Source organism: Passer domesticus, chromosome 6 (genome assembly GCF_036417665.1).
Source record: "Passer domesticus isolate bPasDom1 chromosome 6, bPasDom1.hap1, whole genome shotgun sequence".
NCBI lineage: Eukaryota > Metazoa > Chordata > Aves > Passeriformes > Passeridae > Passer > Passer domesticus.
In genome coordinates this window covers 52,275,668-52,295,460 of record NC_087479.1, presented here as the reverse complement: position 1 = coordinate 52,295,460, position 19,793 = coordinate 52,275,668, and the positions used below count along the sequence as shown (strand labels likewise).

Sequence of the window (19,793 nt, the reverse complement as noted above, 5' to 3'; positions counted from 1 at the left end):
GGCCTGTGTAGAGCAGCCTGAGCACTCCTCAGTGTATAACAATTCCTTTTGATTGGAGCCAGCTGGCCCTGCAAAGAGCTTCCTGCTCTGGCTCTTCCTGCCCCTCTCCTGGACAGTGCAGGAGGCCATGAGGTTTCACTTGTGTAGATGCTGAACTCCTATAGCTGCTGACCAGGATTAATGTTTTCTACCTGACCTGAACTAGCCTTGACTGCAAACTCTTTTTTTTTTTTTGTCTTTTCTTCTTTTTTTTTTCTTTTTCTTTTTTTTTTCTTTTTAATGAGCTGCTTTTAGAGTCCTAAAATGGGCTTGAGTGACTTCAAGGCTGATGTTACATCATTCAGAAGTTTTTGTTTTCTGGCAGTCAGTCATGAGATTATTATAAACACTGTGCATGTGTATTCAGCTGATTTGCCCTGCAAGCAGGGGAGTCAACTGAGTTTTGTCATTGACAAAAATATATTGTCACTTTTAATATTTTCAAGAATATTACTAAAAATTTATTTCAAGCTATTGTCATAAAATGTCACTTGTGCATTGAATCACATATGCTTTGGGATTCGAACATTTTCAGAATTGCAAGGATATTTTTCCTAAATTTAAATCTTCACAGTGTTTTCTTGGCAGGTTCCCCATCCTGCTCTCCTGTGACTGACAAAGTGAACTTGCTAAGGAAGTTCATATGAGATTTGAGAGTATGGAAGTGTGAAGCTGCTTGAAACAAATTTTAGTAAAAAATTTATGCTATTTACAGTAGAATCAAGAATCCTAACTCAGATGTCCAAATCAAGGCATATTTCATTGCCTTTGAGAGGTAGAAGGGTTATTCTATGTCTTTTAATATTATGCCATTTCCCAAGTATTCTAGAGTCCTTTTACTTGTTCAGAAAATGTGTTATTTCAACAAGAATAAAATGCAGCACTGGGAGAGATGTTGCAAGGAGTTCTATGGTAAATTACAGACATTAGCAGTCAAGTAAAAACCAGCTTCTTTATGGAATAGAAGAGAATGCTTTAGGATAGAAGGGACCTTTAAGGTCATCCAGCTCCAACTGCCCTGTTATGGACAGGGACACCTTCCACTAGACCAGGTAGCTCAGAGCCCCACCCAGCCTGGCCTGGAACACTTCCAGAGTCTAAACCTGACTTGCTAAACTGTGACTTTATTACATGCTTCATTCTGTTAATGCCTGAATTAGTGCTATTGCAACAGATTTTTCTTACCTGTATAACAAATTTCTTGTGAAAGCTTTGGGCTGTAGTTTCAAGAAAATTGTAGACTCCAAATAACAAACTAAACCAAAACTCTTATATATATATATATATGTATATATATCAGTGCTTAGCAGAAGCAATTAGGATCTGAGGATTTACAAGTTATTCTTTAAATTTTACAAGTCACTTGACAGCAGTCCACTGCCACTGCAGGGAAAGTTTCCCTTCAGCTGTTTTCTGGTTTTAATCTGAATACAGTGTTTGGGGTAGAAGTAATCATTTTCTTACCACATATGAGGCATCCACATTAATTTATGCCAGCCTGATGCACCTCCACTTGTGATATCTCACAGGAAATGGATTCCTTTTTTTCAGCTGAGTGGTACAATTATGCAGGTGTGAGATTAAGTTCTTGAGGCAAGGTCTCATTTCTAAGCAGGCAAGCACATATTAATATTCAGTACCAGCCTGCCAGTTTCTTTTAGCACTTAAAAATTATATTTTATTTTAAGAAATATTTGAATTATATTTTTTAAAAATATGTTTCCAAGTAATTTGAGGGAAAACCATGTGGAGCTCTTAACAAGATACCCAAAACCCCAGAAAATAATTTAAAGTTATCATGTGTACGCTTAATACTGTGTTTATTCAAGCTTTCATTATACATCACTATCATTTGGAGGGTTTGTGTGCTTAATTTAGCCCTGTTATACAGAGCTGCTTTTCACTCTTGCATTCAGCTCATAAACTCACCAAACTCTTGGACATGTACTTCACTCAAGGAATGGTTTGCTGTGTGTAAAACCAGACTGTCTGCCTTTTAAAAGCTTTCTCCTTAGCTCCATGCTGATTGAATTTAGCTTGCATGCATTAAAAGTTTTTAAAGAAAACAGATATTTCAGGTCTCCATTGTGTCTTTTGAGTCATTAAAGTATAGGCCTCTAATTCATGTTTCTTTTGTCAAATTACAGCTAATTATATCTTATTTCAATTACTTTTTCTTTTTTAGGTAAATTGAGAAATACACATTGTTTTCCACACAGACAGTCAATATTCAGTGGTTTGAATTTCTGCTTAACTACATTTTTGTATTTGTCACACATCATTCAGGAAACAACTTTTGAAGGGACAACATGCAGCACACCTTCTATTGTTCTTCCAGAGAATGCTGTCACGCCAGATGTAGAAATTGATAAAAATCTGGTTAACAGGTACTGTATAATACATTACCAATCCATCCATAAATGTCAGGGGCTGTGTTTCTGAAAATTGCTTTGAAATGGATGTTGTATGAAAATATTAATGCTGCATCTCTGTGATTTGGTCATAGTGCCTTTTCATTTTGAGAATGGTGTTTGGAACAGGAATATAATCGAGACTAAAAGAGCAGAGTTACACAGAATACTGAGCCTGGCAGCCCCACTCACTGAGCTGGGCAACTTAAATATCTACTTTGAGCACTGTAATACAATGGGGTTTGAAGCAGTTTTTGGTTCACATAGGTGGGACAAGAATACCACCTTGAGGTTAAGCATAAGTGAAAGTAAGTCATTGACTAGAAACAGTAATCCTGTTTGAAGCTGAAAACTTCAATTCAGTTTTGAGTTGAATTAGGGTTATCATACTTACTGTGATAAATTACATGTGCTTCCTGACCTGGGCTTTTTAATTTTAATCACCTGCCACTAAACTTAAAATATGGGGAAAAAACATATCAGAAAATATATTTCATAAATCTATAATTTGTTTGTATATTTAAAATTGTGCTTCTCCAAACCTCAAGATTAGTTTAGAGTGAGAATTTCTATACAGCCATTCAAAAGCAGAATTATTTGTGGGATTGGTATTTATATTTCTGCTGTTGTTTGAGACTTAACTGGTTTGCAGTTTAGAAAGATACTATGGGAGTGTCAATGTGGGAGCCTAAGGAATTATTTAGCTATAAAATTTAGTTTCTGAATTTTTATTGCTTCTTAAAGACTAAGTTTTTTTGGGGTTTTTTGTTGGTGGTTGTTTTTTTGGTGTTTTTTAGTGTGGTTGGTTGGTTTTTGGGTTTTTTATTATATGCCATTCTTACATGATTTTTAAGTCATGGTAGTAATCAAATGAAATGTAGGGGTTTTTTTCTGAGAAATCAGGTTCACAGTGAATGAGATGAATAGAACTTTGTCATATCAGTTTCTCCAATTTTCCTTCTTTCTGCAATCTCCTCCATTTTCCAGTTGTTTGGAGGTGAGAGGAACTACAAGAAATGCTTTTTGTCTTTGTTTTTAAATCAAAGAGCTTTCTTTTTAATATTAATTTTAATAGATAATCAGGACCTCTTTTTGATGCTATGCTCCCATAATTTTTTTCTTGTTCACTTTTCTCTCTAGGCCTCGGAGTCCTCATAGGAGACATTCTAACCGTGCCACCAGGAATTCCACAAGTTCACTGACTTCTGTTGGTAAGAAGTGATTATTCATTTCAACTAGGATGTATTCTCAGAAAATGTGACATGCAATAAAAACTTGTATAGAGAGTCTGACTGTGTAGACCATAATTTTTTTCTCTGTGTATGCTGTGTAATGCATGCACAGGGAATGCTGGTGGGATGTTGGATGTGATCATGAGTTTGTAAGTGGACTGCATGCAGACCAATTAAAGGAAATACACACATTGTTACTTTCAGAAAGTTGTTAATTGGTGCATTAGCTTAACATCTTTAGAGGGCTCAACATATACATGCTTTATTTCTTGTAGAATACAAAATACTGGTTTTGCTACACTTGAGCTTCTCTTTTGTTGGCACAGGGAAAGTGTCATGGGAAGTCTGTCTCTCAAACTTCCAATACATAAATCTGAGTTTAAACCAAAACAGATATTTCACTGAAAATAGATTGCTTTAGAATACTCAATCTGTAAGTATGGTTTTTGACATCCTTGAAATTGAACTAAATTTGAGGAAATTACAGCCAAAGGACTTCTCCCTCCCCCTCAAAAAAATCAATCAAAAACCAATAGTGAAACAACTCCACACCCACAAACAAAAAACTCTTGAGTTTTTGCTGCTTGCTTACATCCTTAGCTTTTCTGAAATCTGATGGTTCTGTAATGGCTCTTGTCAATTTTTAAAATATTTTTCTTATGTTACCTGATGACTTTCCTCCCCCACATCCAAGCTGTTCTTTAGATGTTCATAAAAGCTATTTATACTGACTCACACAGAAAGGGCCTTTCTGACAACTGCCTGCCTTCTTTGCTGCATCATAGGCTGGAGAATTGTAAAAATTGGTGCTCAAATTTTAGTGTTTTCAACCAATTTAAATGCCACAGATTAATGGCGTGTTAAATTAATTGTTAAAACTATTGTGCATAAATATTTGCTGGGTAATTTTGTGGGTTCTTAGCCTTGAAAAACTGAACATGAAAATTCCATGAAGCTCAGTCTACTACAGAAATGTCATTACTGTTAGTTGAGGTGAATTTAATGACACTTTTATTTAGAAATGAGAAACTGCATTGGAAACACAGCTAGGAAAGCCAGTTTCACATATTCAGAGAATTTTTAATCACGGTGAATTAATCTTAATGGGTTACCTGTGGTTTTGAGGGCTTGCTCTAAGCTTGAGATTGTAAAAATGTAAGAAATGAGCAGACATTATTTTTTTGTTACATGCAAGCTCAAAACTAAATTTATAGCTGTAAATTTACAGGCTTGTTTTGAACTTGTTGCTCTCACATGCCACAATATAACTGGAAATGGAAGGTCCAGCTCTAATTCTGACATTTTCTACACAGACAATAGTGGTCATGTGATTGATCTGGTGAATGATCCACTACCAGATGTCAAAATATCAGAGGAAGACAAAAAGAAGAACCTTGAATTGTTAGAAGAAGCAAAGAAAGTGAGTGAGAGGTTCCTAACACGCAGAGGCAGAAAGTCAAGAAGCAGCCTCTCAGAGTCACCCACAGGTAGGGGCAGATCCTGAAAACCAGATTTTATATTCTCCTTCAAACATCTCTAAAGGCAAACATCTCCTATAATCTATACCTTGCTACTGTTGCCATACACTTGGTTAATTTGAAAGTCAGAATCCCTCATGTTCTCCGCAAGGTTCCACATCACACAGAAAATGACCCATCCATGTACCCAGATGTGTCAAGGTAAAATGCTGTAAAGTTATACTGCAAACAGTGTTACAAGAAAGCATGAAGTATTTCTATTAAAAAGTGAAAAATGCTCACAAATTGTTGTTTAAATTAAATTCTAGTGGCTAGAATTCATTCTGCTGAAAAAACATTCCCTCCAGACACAATTACGCTGCCTCTTACTCTGAACATAGCCATAAACTAAGCTAAATGGACCAGATACTCCTTTAAAAACAGCAGAATAAAATGTTCTGTTCTAGAATGCCAATTGAAATTATTTTTCCTTTTACACGAAGTGTTTGAAAACTGGAACAAAATGCCATTTTACCATGAAATAGGACTTTCATTTTGCTTTGAAATGTCAGTTCAAACAAAGTTCTGTCTTACAATTGGCCTGGCACTCTCTGGAGGGAAAAAACCCTCCACAACTATACATCACTTCTTCTCTTTCCTAAATTCCTCATGAATCTTCTCTTGTGCTGCATCTCCTCAGTGCTTACAGTACCAGAAAAATGAGGAGAACAAGGATTTCCTGTATCAATAGAAATTTATCCATTTTTGATAAGTATAAAACGTGAAATTTACTCTAAACTCCAAATTGCCAAGTACAACCTGGCAATTAAAATGACTTGTTAGGTTCTGGACAAACACATGACTGTCTATGATATTGATGTTTTAATCTCATCTGAATTCTAAAAACACAGAAGGTTCAAGCCTAGAAAGTAAAATCACCTTTTCGTTTTGTTTTTGTCTGTGTTCTAATGAAGCAGTTTCCCCTACTCTTAGTCTAAAAGTTTCACCCAAAGCATCTCAGAGCAGCTCTCTCACTCTTCCACTTCCATCAGGTAAAATGATGATGAATCATTAAGGGAGAAAAAGATCTCTAAGATTATCAAATCCAATCATTTGCAGGCTCCAACTCAAGCTCACCAAAAAAGTATTTGTTTAGTATTTCTTGAGAAGAGTAGATTTAAGCATCTAGTCCTGAATATGATAAGCTCCTTAATGCATACAAAATATATTTTTTGCATATAGATATTTTTATAATATTTTTATTCCTGTGGTGTTGCAAGCTTACATGTTCTAATTTTTAAATTTTATGAAAAACAGTTTTGAGAAGATTTAATGATCTTTCACTTGCTATGTGTTTGAGGGGTTTTTTTCTTTTTTAATAGTATTTTTGACATTTGAATTTTTGTCCTTCATGTATTATGGGAAACTGTGCACATATGTGTTTGTTAATGTTATAGCAGTAAAAGTTTTGAGCAAAATATCAGGATATGCCCTAATGATGTGTGTATCTTTCAGGGTTGGATGCATGCACAACCACTAGTAATGAGTCAGTATCTCCAGGGCAGGTAAGCGCTGAATAGTCTGTGCAATAAGATTGGTTATTACCACACTATATTATAATATGCTGCATTTTAGTCCCTGATAAAAATTGTGTGTTTAGAACATCATTTTATAGACCAAAATTGGATTACTGGTATTTTCTCTGTATAGCAAGGGACAAATAATTATTTAGTCTGAAGACAGAAATTTATGAAGTAACAGGACCTGAAAGATCATGAAGATAGGTTATATTGCATCTTCTTCTATTTTCTACTTAACATTCATCTATGAAAAAGCTAATCCTTAAATTACTTCATAAATCAATACAACAAGCAATGTAAAAATTATGAGATTCAAAGTTCAGCCATTAATATCTATATCTAATGTTTGTAGCATAGGTGTGAAACAGAATCTTGTAAGCAGTTTTTTCAATTTTTTTTTTCTAGAATAACAGAATTGTGAAAGAGGATGACAAGCAAACTGCAGAGGTAAGTATTTCCCATTGAGAGCTGAGCAAAGTCTGCTGGTTTGTCTTAGCACACGTATGATTTACTGATGGGACTAAAAATGCTGAAAGATTGTTCACTGGGTGAAAAGAAAATTACACTGCTTTAAGAAATTATGAAGCACCTGCAAAAGAAATAGAGGGCAGTGAGCTTACCACTTGATCTTTCCATCTTATCATGCACCCTGCTCCAGCTCAATTAAAATCAATGCACTAAAAAACTTCATAAGTAAAGTGAAAATATCTACTATAGCCATTTTGGTGTATGTCAGTGGTTTAGACTTTCCATGACATTAGCATGCTGAGGAGCTTGGCTTTAGGAGGATTGATGTGATGGACTCTGGAAAAGGAGAGGTTAACTCAAAAGTTCAGAGAGGAGATTCCAAATTCAGTACTCTTTAAGTGCCTTTTAAAAATTATTTCTTTTGTCAACATCACATATTCAAAAGCAAATGTCACTGAAAAGGAAATGGCTTTTTACAATGAAAATCTGTCCTTGGGCAGGGGAAAAGAGGAATCTGGACTTGAGTCTCTGTTTCATGTGTGTCCCTGTACTTTCAGAATGCTGCAAAAGGATTAATTGATCGAAGGCAGAATGATCAAAGAAAGATTTCTCAGGGAAGGTTGGTTCCTCGTTCTGCTGGCTTTGAAAACTCCAAAGAGAAGCTCTCAGACCAAAAGGAAAACTTTGATCCACGTAAACATATGGATACTTTACCTAAATTCTCCCCTTCAGCTGGTGATGGTGGCAGAATGTCTCTTAATACTTGCATGAATGTTTGTGAAAATGAACTTGGAAAATCATTCCTCAAGAAAGGGAAAGAAAATGATGTTCCTTTAAGAACCCATCTACCAGGACCAGGAATAGGAAATATGGACTCAAAGCTAAAAATTCCTGTTCCAGAAATGAGAGACCATAAAATTCCATGTAAACCAGAATTTAAACTGTGTGGACTGCGTCCCCCTCTATTACGGGCTGTGTCCTGGGATAGCTTGGAGCCTGGACAGAAAGAGAAAACCCCTTTAAAATTACCATCTGAGGAAGATAAAAGCTTTCTTGGTAATAAATCCAGCAATCAGTTAAAAGCATTCAAAGACCTTCAAATCCAAGTTCAGCCAGTTCGAATGCAGAAGCTGACAAAGCTCAGGGAGGTAAGTCCTGTCATCAGCTGTATCCTGTTATAAAAAGTCATTTTCATACCCTACTAAACTTTCAGCATGTTTAGTATTATTTTTATCACTGCAAGAAACATACAGTGATAAAATGGGAAACAGTTTCAGCATAATCAGTACAGGATTGTACAATATTTTTCCTTTGCAGCTTTACTAAACTGTAACCTGTAAGTAAATTCCATGGAATTACTCTATTTCTTAGTTCTCTTCAGGTATGCAGCAAGTGCACTGTGGTACTTCAGGGTGTACATATGCATGTGCTCTTGCATGTTTACATTTGCAAGATCTCAGAGGACAGGAAATGGGTTTGTAATGATTAGTTGATTATTGAACCTTCTCAGAAAATGTCTCAAAGTGTTCAGAGCTGTAGAACTGGGCATTTCTGACAGCAAGGGCATTAGAACATGCCCAAACTTACTGTTCCTAATTATAACTTGCTGCAAATTTGCCAGCTTCTAAATGAAAAGACTTGGGCTGCAATATCTGTTAACTAATCTATTGTTAAATAATTTTCTAAATGACTAATAAATTTAAGAATTAAACCCTAAGAAAAAAACCAGAAATTTCATTAAAACCAAAAGAAAGCAGTGAACATCTCTATTGCTAATAATGACTTTTGAAAGAAAAAACAAAAGAAGTAGCAGGTACTTTCTTGAACAGCCTAATAAGGACATTTTCCTTAACCCCCCAGTAATTAATATTTTAAGATTAATATAAGGCTGACAGGTGATAACCTCAAGTTCTGTACCTTGGTTAATTCATTCCCATTGTATTGTTTGGCAATGGCAGCTTCATTACTCATCTTTTCCTGTTGATATAACACACACATTCTTAATGTGTATGTACTGGAAGTTTTGATTATATGGACCCTTGGGCCATATAATTACAGGAGAAATTCTTCCCTGTGAGTTTTATGAGGCCCTGGCAGAGGTTGCCCAGAGAAGCTGTGGCTGCCCCATCCTTGGCAGTGTCCAAGGCCAGGTTGGATGGGGCTTGGAGCAACCTGGGATAGTGAAAGGTGTCTGCCCATGGCAGGGGGTTTATAACCAGATGATCTTTAAGGTCCCCTTCAACCCAAGCTATTCTATAATTCTTTAATTCTATCATTTTGAATGTCCTAGAAGTTGTTAAGCAAAAATAAGAGAATAAAAAAAAATTTGCAATATTATCTATAATTCCATTTAGGCAAGATTTGAGCTCTGTCTTCAGTAGGAATTGTTTACTTATAAACGAAAGTGGGTATTTGTGAATTTAAACATGTGAGAATATGAAAGAAAATGAGGTGATAAAAGGAGAAATAAGACAACAAGGTTTAATCCTTGAGAATGCATTTTTTCCTACCTGTAAGGAATAGAGGTGGAACACAGTAACAATGAAGCATCCCAAACTCTGGTCTTAAAAAAGTCAAAGTGGCAAAGTCTTATGTGTAGGATTTTCTGAATTTCTTCTGTTATCTGGGATACTTAGTTATGACTGTGGCTATATCCAAAACTGCTTTTTAATTGTCAGTTACTAAAGCTCTCACTTACCAAAACTCTACATATCTACTTGAATAAGGAGCACATTTCACAAATCTTTGTTTGCAAAGCCAGTAGTTTTTCTAAACAATGCCTATTCTGTTATTACATAGAATAATATGTAATATTCTAAAGTGTGTGTGAATTTATGAATTTATCCATGTTATGTAGCATCTGACTGTAATGTAATGCAAATATCTCTATTATATTTATGAACTAAAGTAAATATTTTATTGGCTGTTCATGCGGCAGGGATATTTAAATTGAGATTAATAGTTCAGTTACTTAGAAATATTATTGTTTCTGTTCACAGGAGCATATTTTGATGCGAAATCAAAATTTAGTTGGACTTAAGCTTCCTGAACTTAGTGAAGCAGTGGAACAGGAAAAAGGTGCAGTATCATAAAAACTGGAAGGAATGTTTGTTATATACTGATTTTTATAACTGACTATCATGTGGGGGAGAGGAGAAAAAGTCTTAAAATTTTCAACTTCATTTGCAATAATAGTTGAAGCAGTCATGGAGAACAGTAATAAATGATAAATAAGAGACACCAATAATGGAAAGTACCTCAATTTCTTGATAATTTGAACTAAGAAGATACTGTAGGTATTATTATAACCAAGGGAAAAGATGCACATGTGGAATGGAGTCTGGCTTGTACCTAATATTGTAGGACTGAAGTTTCAGTAACTTTCTGTAAAAATATTTCAGCAGTGACGGATTAAATGGATATAACTTCTGTAAAATATTATGGTCACAAGGGTGAGTTTGATCCCTGGGAGTATAAATAAGTGATGGGATGCTTTATTCCTTTTTTTATTATTATTTTAGTATATGTGTGGCAAGTACTGCAATGGCATTTTCAGTCCTGGTCCACATTTCTATGTCAATGTGAATCAGAAAAAGTAAGACTAGAAAAGAGCCATAAATATGTTTGAAGGATTGGAAAAATATGCCTTACAATAAGTGGGATTTTTTAACCTCCATTTCTTTGATTTTTAAGGAAAAATAAAGGAAAACGGCTTTTTTAAGGAAAAGGCTTAAAAGAGGAAAAAGAAATCTGGCACCTAATATTTTCTCCAATCTAACACAAGCAAAAAAGATTTGATGCCTGTAGCTGCATCTAAAAAGATTCAGAATAAAGAGCAAAGATATGAACCTGAGGATAATTCAACATGTGGAAGAAGTAGCAGTAGTGCTTAGCTAAAATATTTAAACCAAATATATTGATCTAAAATATTTAAACCAAACCTGTCTATTTGTTTGGAAATAGTTAATTCGGAACTTGTTCAGTGTGACATTAACTGAAATGAAGATGGTTACTATGAAAGGAGCTGAAACTGCTTGTCCAAGATTTAATCCAAAGACAATTTCAATTTTTTTTTAATGCTGTACATTTTGCTAATTCATACATTTTCACTGGGACTAGCTCATGAGCCTTAAAGTTCCTGTATCATTGAGAGATGGTTGAGATCATACTACATTTCATGTTATGTCTGGAAATGGACTAATTTTCAGTGTGAATAAATAAAGATGAAAAAGGCTTCTTGTCCTCTATATTTAGTGATTATATCTTTGAAATCTTAGATATGATAATATTATTCCTGTCACTCTGTTAATTTAGAATTTCCTAGAAATTATTTAGCAGGCTCTTTTGAAACTATAAAATAGTTGCCATTTTACCAGCCTGCTACGTAATTTTGGCAGGTTTGGAAGTCTTGAGGAAAACATTGTGAATAAGATAAGCATTATTTTATCCAGCTTCTCAACATGGATCTCATGAGTATCACAAGCTTTTCTAGTCCAGTAAGTTGTCTAAATGGTAGCCAGAACTTTAAGGGTCAACTCCTTGTCCTCAGTGGGGAAAACAAGCAAGGGGTCAAATTCTTAGTTAATTTGTTAGGGAGACCTACTTCCTTACATTGTCAGAGAAGCCACTTTTTCAACTGGAGTGGTAACTTTGCTTAAACAATAGGAAATAGTCAGATAGTTCATTATTGCTGTTATGAATCCAATGCACTGTCCCCATCATGGTTTTTGCCAACGACAAGTTACTGTCACCATCTGAGTAAACACAACTTTGCATCTACATGAGATAAGTGGAATGCATTCACTCTGGAGACACTGTGGTGTCAGGCTGGATTTGATGGGGATACATGTGACTGTTCTGCAGTAAATACTGGAATTTTTAAATATAAAGCAAAGGATCTCCCATTCTCTTCCATCTTTCATGTTAATACTCTCCAGATTTGCACACTAATTACATGGCAAGTGTAAAAATCCTTCTGTTAAACTTAGGAACAGGAGAACTGTTTAAAGATTCCGTCCCAAGTCTGAGATTCAGACTGAGGAATCTGCCTTTCCTACAAGAGAGTCCTTAATGAAATTCTGATAAGAGAGAAGGAGCTAAGGGAACTAATATATGTGAAATTAAATAAAATGAAAATACATAAGCTAAGTAACATGAATTATATTAAAAAAATGTTAGCCATGTCTTGGTCCTTATGAAAGTGACAGAATCAGAGAATGTCAGTATAACCTTTATATCCTCTTTCAATGAACATACAGTGCAAATATGTATGCAAATTACGTGATGTAATTTAAAACAATAAATGGTGTACAAAATTTGTATATGGTCCATTACACTGCACTTCATCTTGGCAGGTGGCATTTAAAGCCTTAGAAAATGACAGTATTCTATTACAAATCTCAGCTAAAATAGTCCAGAAAAGAATGTGTGACTTTTCAAGTAATATAATTTTTTTAAATCTGAAAATGTTTTTAGGCCCTTCACCTCTCCCTTCCCCCACTGAAGAGGAAGAGACAAAGAACAGCTCTGATGTCATGCCCAGCATTCCTGATGTATTGCTGCGAAAACTGCGAGTGCACAAATCACTTCCAGGAAGGTAAAAGCTCATTAGGAGTGGAAACACTTCATCCAGGAGAAGGCACACTAATGGTCTCCAGCCAGCTTCCCTTCCCTCCATTCACAGGGAAAGCAATTGTTGCATTTTAAAATGTGCAACACAGATTTACTGACAAATTTTGGGGAATGCACCAGCTTCCAGTAACTGGCCAACTTTTAAAATTAATTTGTGAGTTCTACATAAGAAGTCTCAAACCTTAATTGCATGCTACAAGTAGATTTTTATACAGATTTTTCCACTCCTGGTTTCCAGGACTGCTGCTGCAGATATGAACTCATATTGAAAATATTATTTCTCACCCCCATGAAAATAATCAGGCCAGATGATGCTTTCCAGTGGAAGAATTTGGGCATGTAAGAGTTCTGCAGTTTCTCTGCAGGTGACAATTGTTTAGGGGAACTGAGTTTATTTTGCAAACGCAGTTGAAGGACTCACCTGTGAATTCACTGATTTGGACTTTTTCAAGACATTAACTTAATCCAAATTTAGTCAGCCAAAAATGATTCCTCCATTCAGCCACATGGTTATGTATCAAAACCACCAGAGCCTTCACTTATCTGAACTGTCAATAAGGAGTCTCTGTGCAGGTGAAATAAATATTTAACATTTATGGTGAAGGAATTATTATATACATGATTTTATATAAATGAATGTGTGAGGTGAAGAACTTCTGAGAGACCATTGCTTGATTGTAATCAATACTGAAAAAAATTGGGAAACTCTTGAAACTTAAACATATATTTTGTTGTTCTTTTCAGTTAAGTATTCGAATACCTTTGTTTTTAGAGAAAAAACCTCATTAAAATGTGATTTTTTTAACTTCTAGCTCCCCACCACTCACTGAAAAAGAAGTTGAGGTAAGTATGTTATCATTTTAGACATATTCCAATTTTAAGTGATTACTTTAAGTGTGGTTATTAGAATGAGGTAATGGGGTGATTTTTTTCCCCAAAAATATATTTCTCATTCAAAAACCCCAAAACATATTGAACTCCATAAAAATAACAATTTTGTGAAATACGAGCAATAGAAATTGTAAAACAACAGAGTAGGAATAAACAAAACATCTGGTTGTGTTTTTCATAATAAAATATGAATTTTCTTTGGAAATTGTTTTAATATTTTGAAGTTGTAAAAAAAATTTAGGTTAAATAAGACCAGAAACTCAGCAATTTAAATTGCATTTTTATCTAAAATGAGCTTTGGGGCTTTTTAAAATAATATCCTGCTGTTAGTTTACATAATTTTTTTCTCAGTTGAAGCCAATAATTTTGTTTGCAGGTCTCTCTTTAGCTTGTAGCATTTGTTTCTTGTATTTTTTTAATCACATAACAGTCAAGAAAAAGATCTTTTTTTACAACGCTGCAGTCTACTGGAACTGTTGGTGCCTTGTGCTTTGCGAACTATTAATCCAAAGAAATTACTAAACTCTGATAAAGAAAGAAACAATCTTTAAAAGCAGGGTGTAAGAGAATAAAAATGTTAGCACTTAATCTTTTGCTGGCTTCAGGGGTAGGTGTTTATCCCTTAGGTAAAACAATGCTCATGGTGAGCTCATCCCTGGACTTCCTCTGCACAGACTATCTGTTTAAAAACCTTGGGGACCCTTGGAGGAAGTCCAGCTAGAAAACAGATCCATTGTGATTCTGGTGCTTCTGGTAGGCTGCTTCCTTCATTTTGTCTCTGCCCTACAGAGCTCCCAGAAAAACATCCAGGAAAAGAGGCAGCAATGCATTTATTATTCCTATTTCAATGGAAATAAATAGAAGTGGTTTTTCAAAGAAAACAAATTTAAAAATACTTCCAATTTTCTGTTTCAATACTTATTTAAGCAGCAAAGTTAGTGAAACATATACCTTATTCATAAGCTGTTGTTAAAAATTATATTACTGTGAGACTTATTGGAAAATGCCTTTTTTAATCCAAACAGAATGTGTTTGTACAACTCTCCTTGGCCTTTAGAAATGATAGTTATACATTGGAATCTAGAATTCAGCAGGCAGAGAGAGAGAGAAATCTTACTGAAGAGAATGCTGAGAAGGAACTGGAAAACTTTAAAGCAGCAATTACGGTAAGAAGACAGTGGGAATTCTTTTCCTGAACTGTAGTACACATGAAGGTGCACACACATTGCAAATGTGTTTGACTTGTAAATTCAGCCCTAAAACTTCATTTTCTGCTGCTCAAACTCCTTGCCATGAGCTGCCTACTACTCTGAGAGAGGCCATATTCTGCCAGAGTGGGCCAGCATTGCTGGAAATGCTTAGGGGGTGCTTCCCTGGGTCTAGCAGATTTCAAGAATAAATACTAGGAATTTTCTGTTCAGTTCTTGAAATAAGCCTGTGACACAGCTAAGAGCATTTAGAACTGCAGTTGAAGCCCTGATTCATGCTCTCCTGGGCAAGATCTTCTTTAGCAGTGAATTTTAAGTGTCCAGATATGAAAGATACCAAAATGATTTGAAACCTGAATCCTGAGATCTGTAACATGAAAGGCCTCTTAACTGCAGATACTAGAAGGCATGATGTGTGAAAGGAAGCAGCAAGGAATACTTAAGGAATAGGTACAATCTCAGGCTCAGGTTAGAGCATGAGTACACTTTGATTCCAGCTTGCCTGATGTTCCTTTACAGCAGTAGTTTTGAGTTCTTCCTGCCAGCTTTCTGTAGGTTTTCTAACTGGAACAACAAAAATATGCTAAGATGTGTCAGCTAAAGTGCTGTGCATGTCTTTGTGCATAAAGGGAGAGATGGTTACACATCAGGCTGATAAATGAAATAGCCTTAGACCCAGCATGCACTATTGTAAGGAGGTGCTGCCATTCTTATGAGAATAGTGAGGAGAACATATGGTTCTCCCATTTACTTTATCAAGAACATCAGGTAAGAAAAAATACAACTAAAGAAAGATTGTGATCTTCACATCTTTTCATCTGGAATTCTAAATCTCCATTTTCAATTGATTGTTTCTGTAAAAAAAAAAAAAGTTGAGAATATTTGGCTGCTCTTCACTCTATTCCATATGTAAAGAGCAAGCAGAAACAGCCTATTAGATCTCAGGGTTTTCAGACTGAAATAAGTCTGTTAGATTTGCTGTGTGTTTCTGTCAAGAATTCTTAATTAGGCACCAAGGTTCATGTTGCCAGTATGGGACAGATGTGATTAGGATTCTCTTCCTTTAAGCAGTTCACATGCTACAGTCTGGCTTTTACAAGCTTTTTTACATGATTTATAACAAAGTGGAAATTGCCTTCCCCATGAAAGCTTTTGTTCTGGACAATGGAATAAACTAACAAGCAATTAAAAGCAATGATGGCTTCTGTAAAATCTCTCTCGTACTAGATCTGGACTTGTTCCAATCTCGTTGAGAGGTTATCTTCATTTCTGTAGGACAGGCACATATTTTATGGCTCAGTGACAGTTTTACAAGTCTTTCTGATTTTTTAATCAGTCTTGTGATAATTGATGTGTTATTCAGAAACCAAATTTCAAGAGAAAGCTGATCTATGTGAATTTCCAAATTTTTTTTGAGAAAGTAAGGAGGTTACAGTTGTCAAGAAAGAAAAGGAAACTCTAAAATTCTGTGCATGATTCTCCCTAAACATATTCCCTTATTTATTTTTGGTTCTTGCAGTCAAATGTTGGCTGCAATTTATTATCAAGGTAGCATTGCAATTCTTGAGACTGTAATTTTCCAAATAAGTGAAGTATCATGGAACTGAAAGAACACATGTGGTCTTCTTAATGCTTGTGTCCAGAAAATTAAATGCCCTCTGTCCCTCAGCAATCATTTTTAGGTGATTTATCGATTTTTTTAAAAGTGATTAATCATTTTAATCATGAAATGAACTTAGCATTTGTAGAGTTCACAGGTTGTTGTTATAGGACACAAAATAACACGATGCAGATATGCAGATTTTTAAGGTAAAAAAAGCACTTTTAATTTTTTACTCCAACATTTATAGATTTCCAGAAGTGACAGTGGATTGCAGGGTGACAGTGTTACCTTTCTAATGACACTGGACAAACAAACAGTCCATCAGATTTCTTCTCTTCTATAAAGGAATGCAAAACAATGAATTATTTACATAAAGTGTGTGAAAAACTTTGTTACAAGAACGTAAACATCAGAAGGCTTAGAAAAACTTAAAAGAAAAACAGGTAGCAGAGCATGTTTCACTTTAGATTTGAGAAGGGAAGTATCACAAATGTGGTGAGCCCTCTCTAACTCCTCAAACTGTGCTCCTGCAGCTTGCAGTGAAGCACCAGGGCAGCAGCACTCTGGGCTGGGTGTGGTGGCAGTGCTGACACCCCTCTGGGGCTAATCTCTCCATGAGGAGTTCTGCCTGGACATTTCTACTCCATTTTGAGGCTCTGGCCACTCCATTTGAGCTAAAAACATGCTGATGGAGCTGCTGTGTTGTTGTTTCAGTCTTCAGCTCACCTGTGGCACCACTATGAGCACAGGGAAGCCTACCAGAAGCTCCTGGAGGACATCGCGGTGCTGCGGCGTTTGGCTGCCAGGCTCTCGAGCCGCGCCGAGATGGTCGGAGCCGTTCGCCAGGTGAGGGCATCCTGCTCTTTACCTGGATCCTGGATCCACAGGAGCACTCTTTGCCAGCCTGGGCTAGAGCTTGTGTTCACCCTCTGAGTTTTATTTGCCATTTTGACAGATTAAAGACATCTGTTGTAGTGTCAGGTAACACACTGCTGCATCCTGGAAATAGAATTCCAGCAGAAGATTAAGCTATTTAACATTGGTACAACAGGAGCATATATTTTATTCAGAGCTACAGCTGCATCACAATAAATTAATTTCAACTCAGTGCAGTGCATAATAAAAATATTAAGGAAAAATAAAAAAGAACTTTTCTGGGTCAAAAAACTCATCTAGTTCAGTCACCTGCCTTTGGCAATAGCTCAGTCAATTACAAAGAATATGAGGACAGAGTGAGTATAAATAAGAACACATCAATACCCTCCCAGATTTAAGAATGTTCCCTCTGCCCTCTAAAGTAACCAGATTCATGCCAGTGACTAAGACCTATGAGTGTTTGAAAACAAATGTGGTATACCACATAAGCAATCAGATAGGCACACAAACACAGTTTCTGAATATACGACAAAATAAATTATTATATTCTGTGAAATGCATATGAATTGGCATTTTCTTCTAATTATCTTAGGAATTTTCAGTCATGGAGGCACCAATATTTCCTTAAGAACAACAGCTCCAGATTTAGCCCTGACGTGGAGCATACATATAGAGGCAAATGATTTGCTGGCGATGTGTAGAGGTTACCTGGATATTTCCTTCTTTTCTTCCTTAGGAGAAGCGTATGTCAAAGGCAACAGAAGTAATGATGCAGTATGTGGAAAACCTGAAAAGGACATATGAAAAGGATCATGCTGAACTAATGGAGTTCAAGAAACTTGCCAATCAGAATTCTAGCAGAACCTATGGTGCATCCGGTAAAGAAAAAATAAATTTAAGAGTTTGCCTCTAATTCAGAGAGATGTTGGTGCTATTAATGATTTAAAGTAAGGTATTGTGAAATCTGTTCATGAAGTTCTGATCTACAGGAGTAGATTTTCAAAAGTTACAGAAATTAGTTAAGATGTTTCATATGAGCCATACTTCATGCTATAGTACAGTAATTTGAAGTCCCTATCACTTACCAAATTCTGATGTGATCCAATAATATTTTCTTGTGGCCTTTTGCAAATCCATTTAATCTGCACAATTTTAATGCAGATACCTTTTAGGTCCAGATGAAGGCAAAATTTCATTATTAAAAACACTGTCTTTTTGCAACCTCTTCTTTCCTTTGCTGGAAACTGAAATATGAGGATTTTCCTTTGCAAAAACCTGTATATGGAGGCCAATAAGTGGGATTTTTGCCTGATTCAGTGAAAATAGTACTGCTTTGGTTATTTGCAATCATTTCACATTTCTTGTGCAGGTGTAATTGAGAAGACAGCTGTATGGCAATAAATATATGGTCACTTACAGACCCTGTGTAAATATACTGTATCTGAGTTTGAAATATAAGCAAGGGTTCTATTAATATTATTTAGAGATACTCACATAGCCTGACTGTTCTTTATCTTTGTTTCTGTGCAGAAGATGGTGTTCCTCGTTCCTCTAGATCCATGTCTCTCACTGTTGGAAAGGTATTTCTGCAATATAAAGAAAACTGACATTTTATGTAGTGACATTTCTTTGTCTATATACACTCAGTTCTTTAGGCTGTGCTCAAACAGTGCTGGTAAATTCTCACTATCATTTATGCAATTTAGTGCATGTGCTTTGCTGTTTTGAATACATGACTTAGTATGGCTTTATGCAATAGCCTGATGGGGAATTCCAGTGTTTTACTTCTGCAAAACTTCCAAGTGTTGGAGATCAAGTCTGTTACAAAATTTCCTAAAGCAACCAGTGATTTGGGAGGCATGAGTCCCAGTATGACCATCATAAAATTTGGTGACCCAGGTGTATTATACTCAGTCTACTGCTTATTCTCATATTTTTATTTGCTTGGGTTGTAGTTCTTTAGGTTTAGTTTATTCCTGCTGCCTCTGAGTGTTGGGTATAAAGAATTAAGGCACAGAACATGCAGAGGGCGAGATGGGATTTCATGATCAGAACCCCATAGGTAGAAGAAGAGGTCTCAAAAAAAAGACTAAGTTTAACAGGGATGAGTCCAAATAATAGAGGAGACAAAAAAAGAAGTCAAACACTAGAATGGACTGCCTACCATGGCTGCAAACTTTCCAGTTTAGTTTTTCAGGATCACATTAAATAAAACTGTCATTAATAAATAGGTATGGTTGATTTTGTCTAGAACCAGAATCCTGGAGAGACTCCTAAGTATTCACTAAAGCTGTGTTCACTCTTTTCCTGTAAAGCTGTCTAGAGAACAATCTTAAAAGTGTTTGGATATGCACTAAAACATAGCTGTTAGATGCTATAAGTGTTTTGATATTTTTA

At 35.7% G+C, this 19,793-nt stretch overlaps 1 protein-coding gene across 14 annotated transcripts in view; it reads left to right on the top strand.

Annotated features, from left to right (window-relative positions):
* Positions 1–19,793, top strand: part of IRAG1 (inositol 1,4,5-triphosphate receptor associated 1) — a 98,290-nt gene that overhangs the window by 70,003 nt on the left and 8,494 nt on the right. For all 14 annotated transcript variants that reach the window (XM_064425499.1, XM_064425498.1, XM_064425497.1 and 11 more), the window contains 13 exons: positions 2,326–2,426; positions 3,591–3,661; positions 4,996–5,169; positions 6,655–6,704; positions 7,125–7,166; positions 7,745–8,335; positions 10,187–10,265; positions 12,663–12,783; positions 13,631–13,661; positions 14,735–14,875; positions 17,235–17,366; positions 18,133–18,274; positions 18,927–18,976. In XM_064425499.1, the coding sequence (XP_064281569.1) occupies positions 2,326–2,426; positions 3,591–3,661; positions 4,996–5,169; positions 6,655–6,704; positions 7,125–7,166; positions 7,745–8,335; positions 10,187–10,265; positions 12,663–12,783; positions 13,631–13,661; positions 14,735–14,875; positions 17,235–17,366; positions 18,133–18,274; positions 18,927–18,976 (1,725 nt within the window). The remainder of the gene's footprint in view (positions 1–2,325; positions 2,427–3,590; positions 3,662–4,995; positions 5,170–6,654; positions 6,705–7,124; positions 7,167–7,744; positions 8,336–10,186; positions 10,266–12,662; positions 12,784–13,630; positions 13,662–14,734; positions 14,876–17,234; positions 17,367–18,132; positions 18,275–18,926; positions 18,977–19,793) is intronic.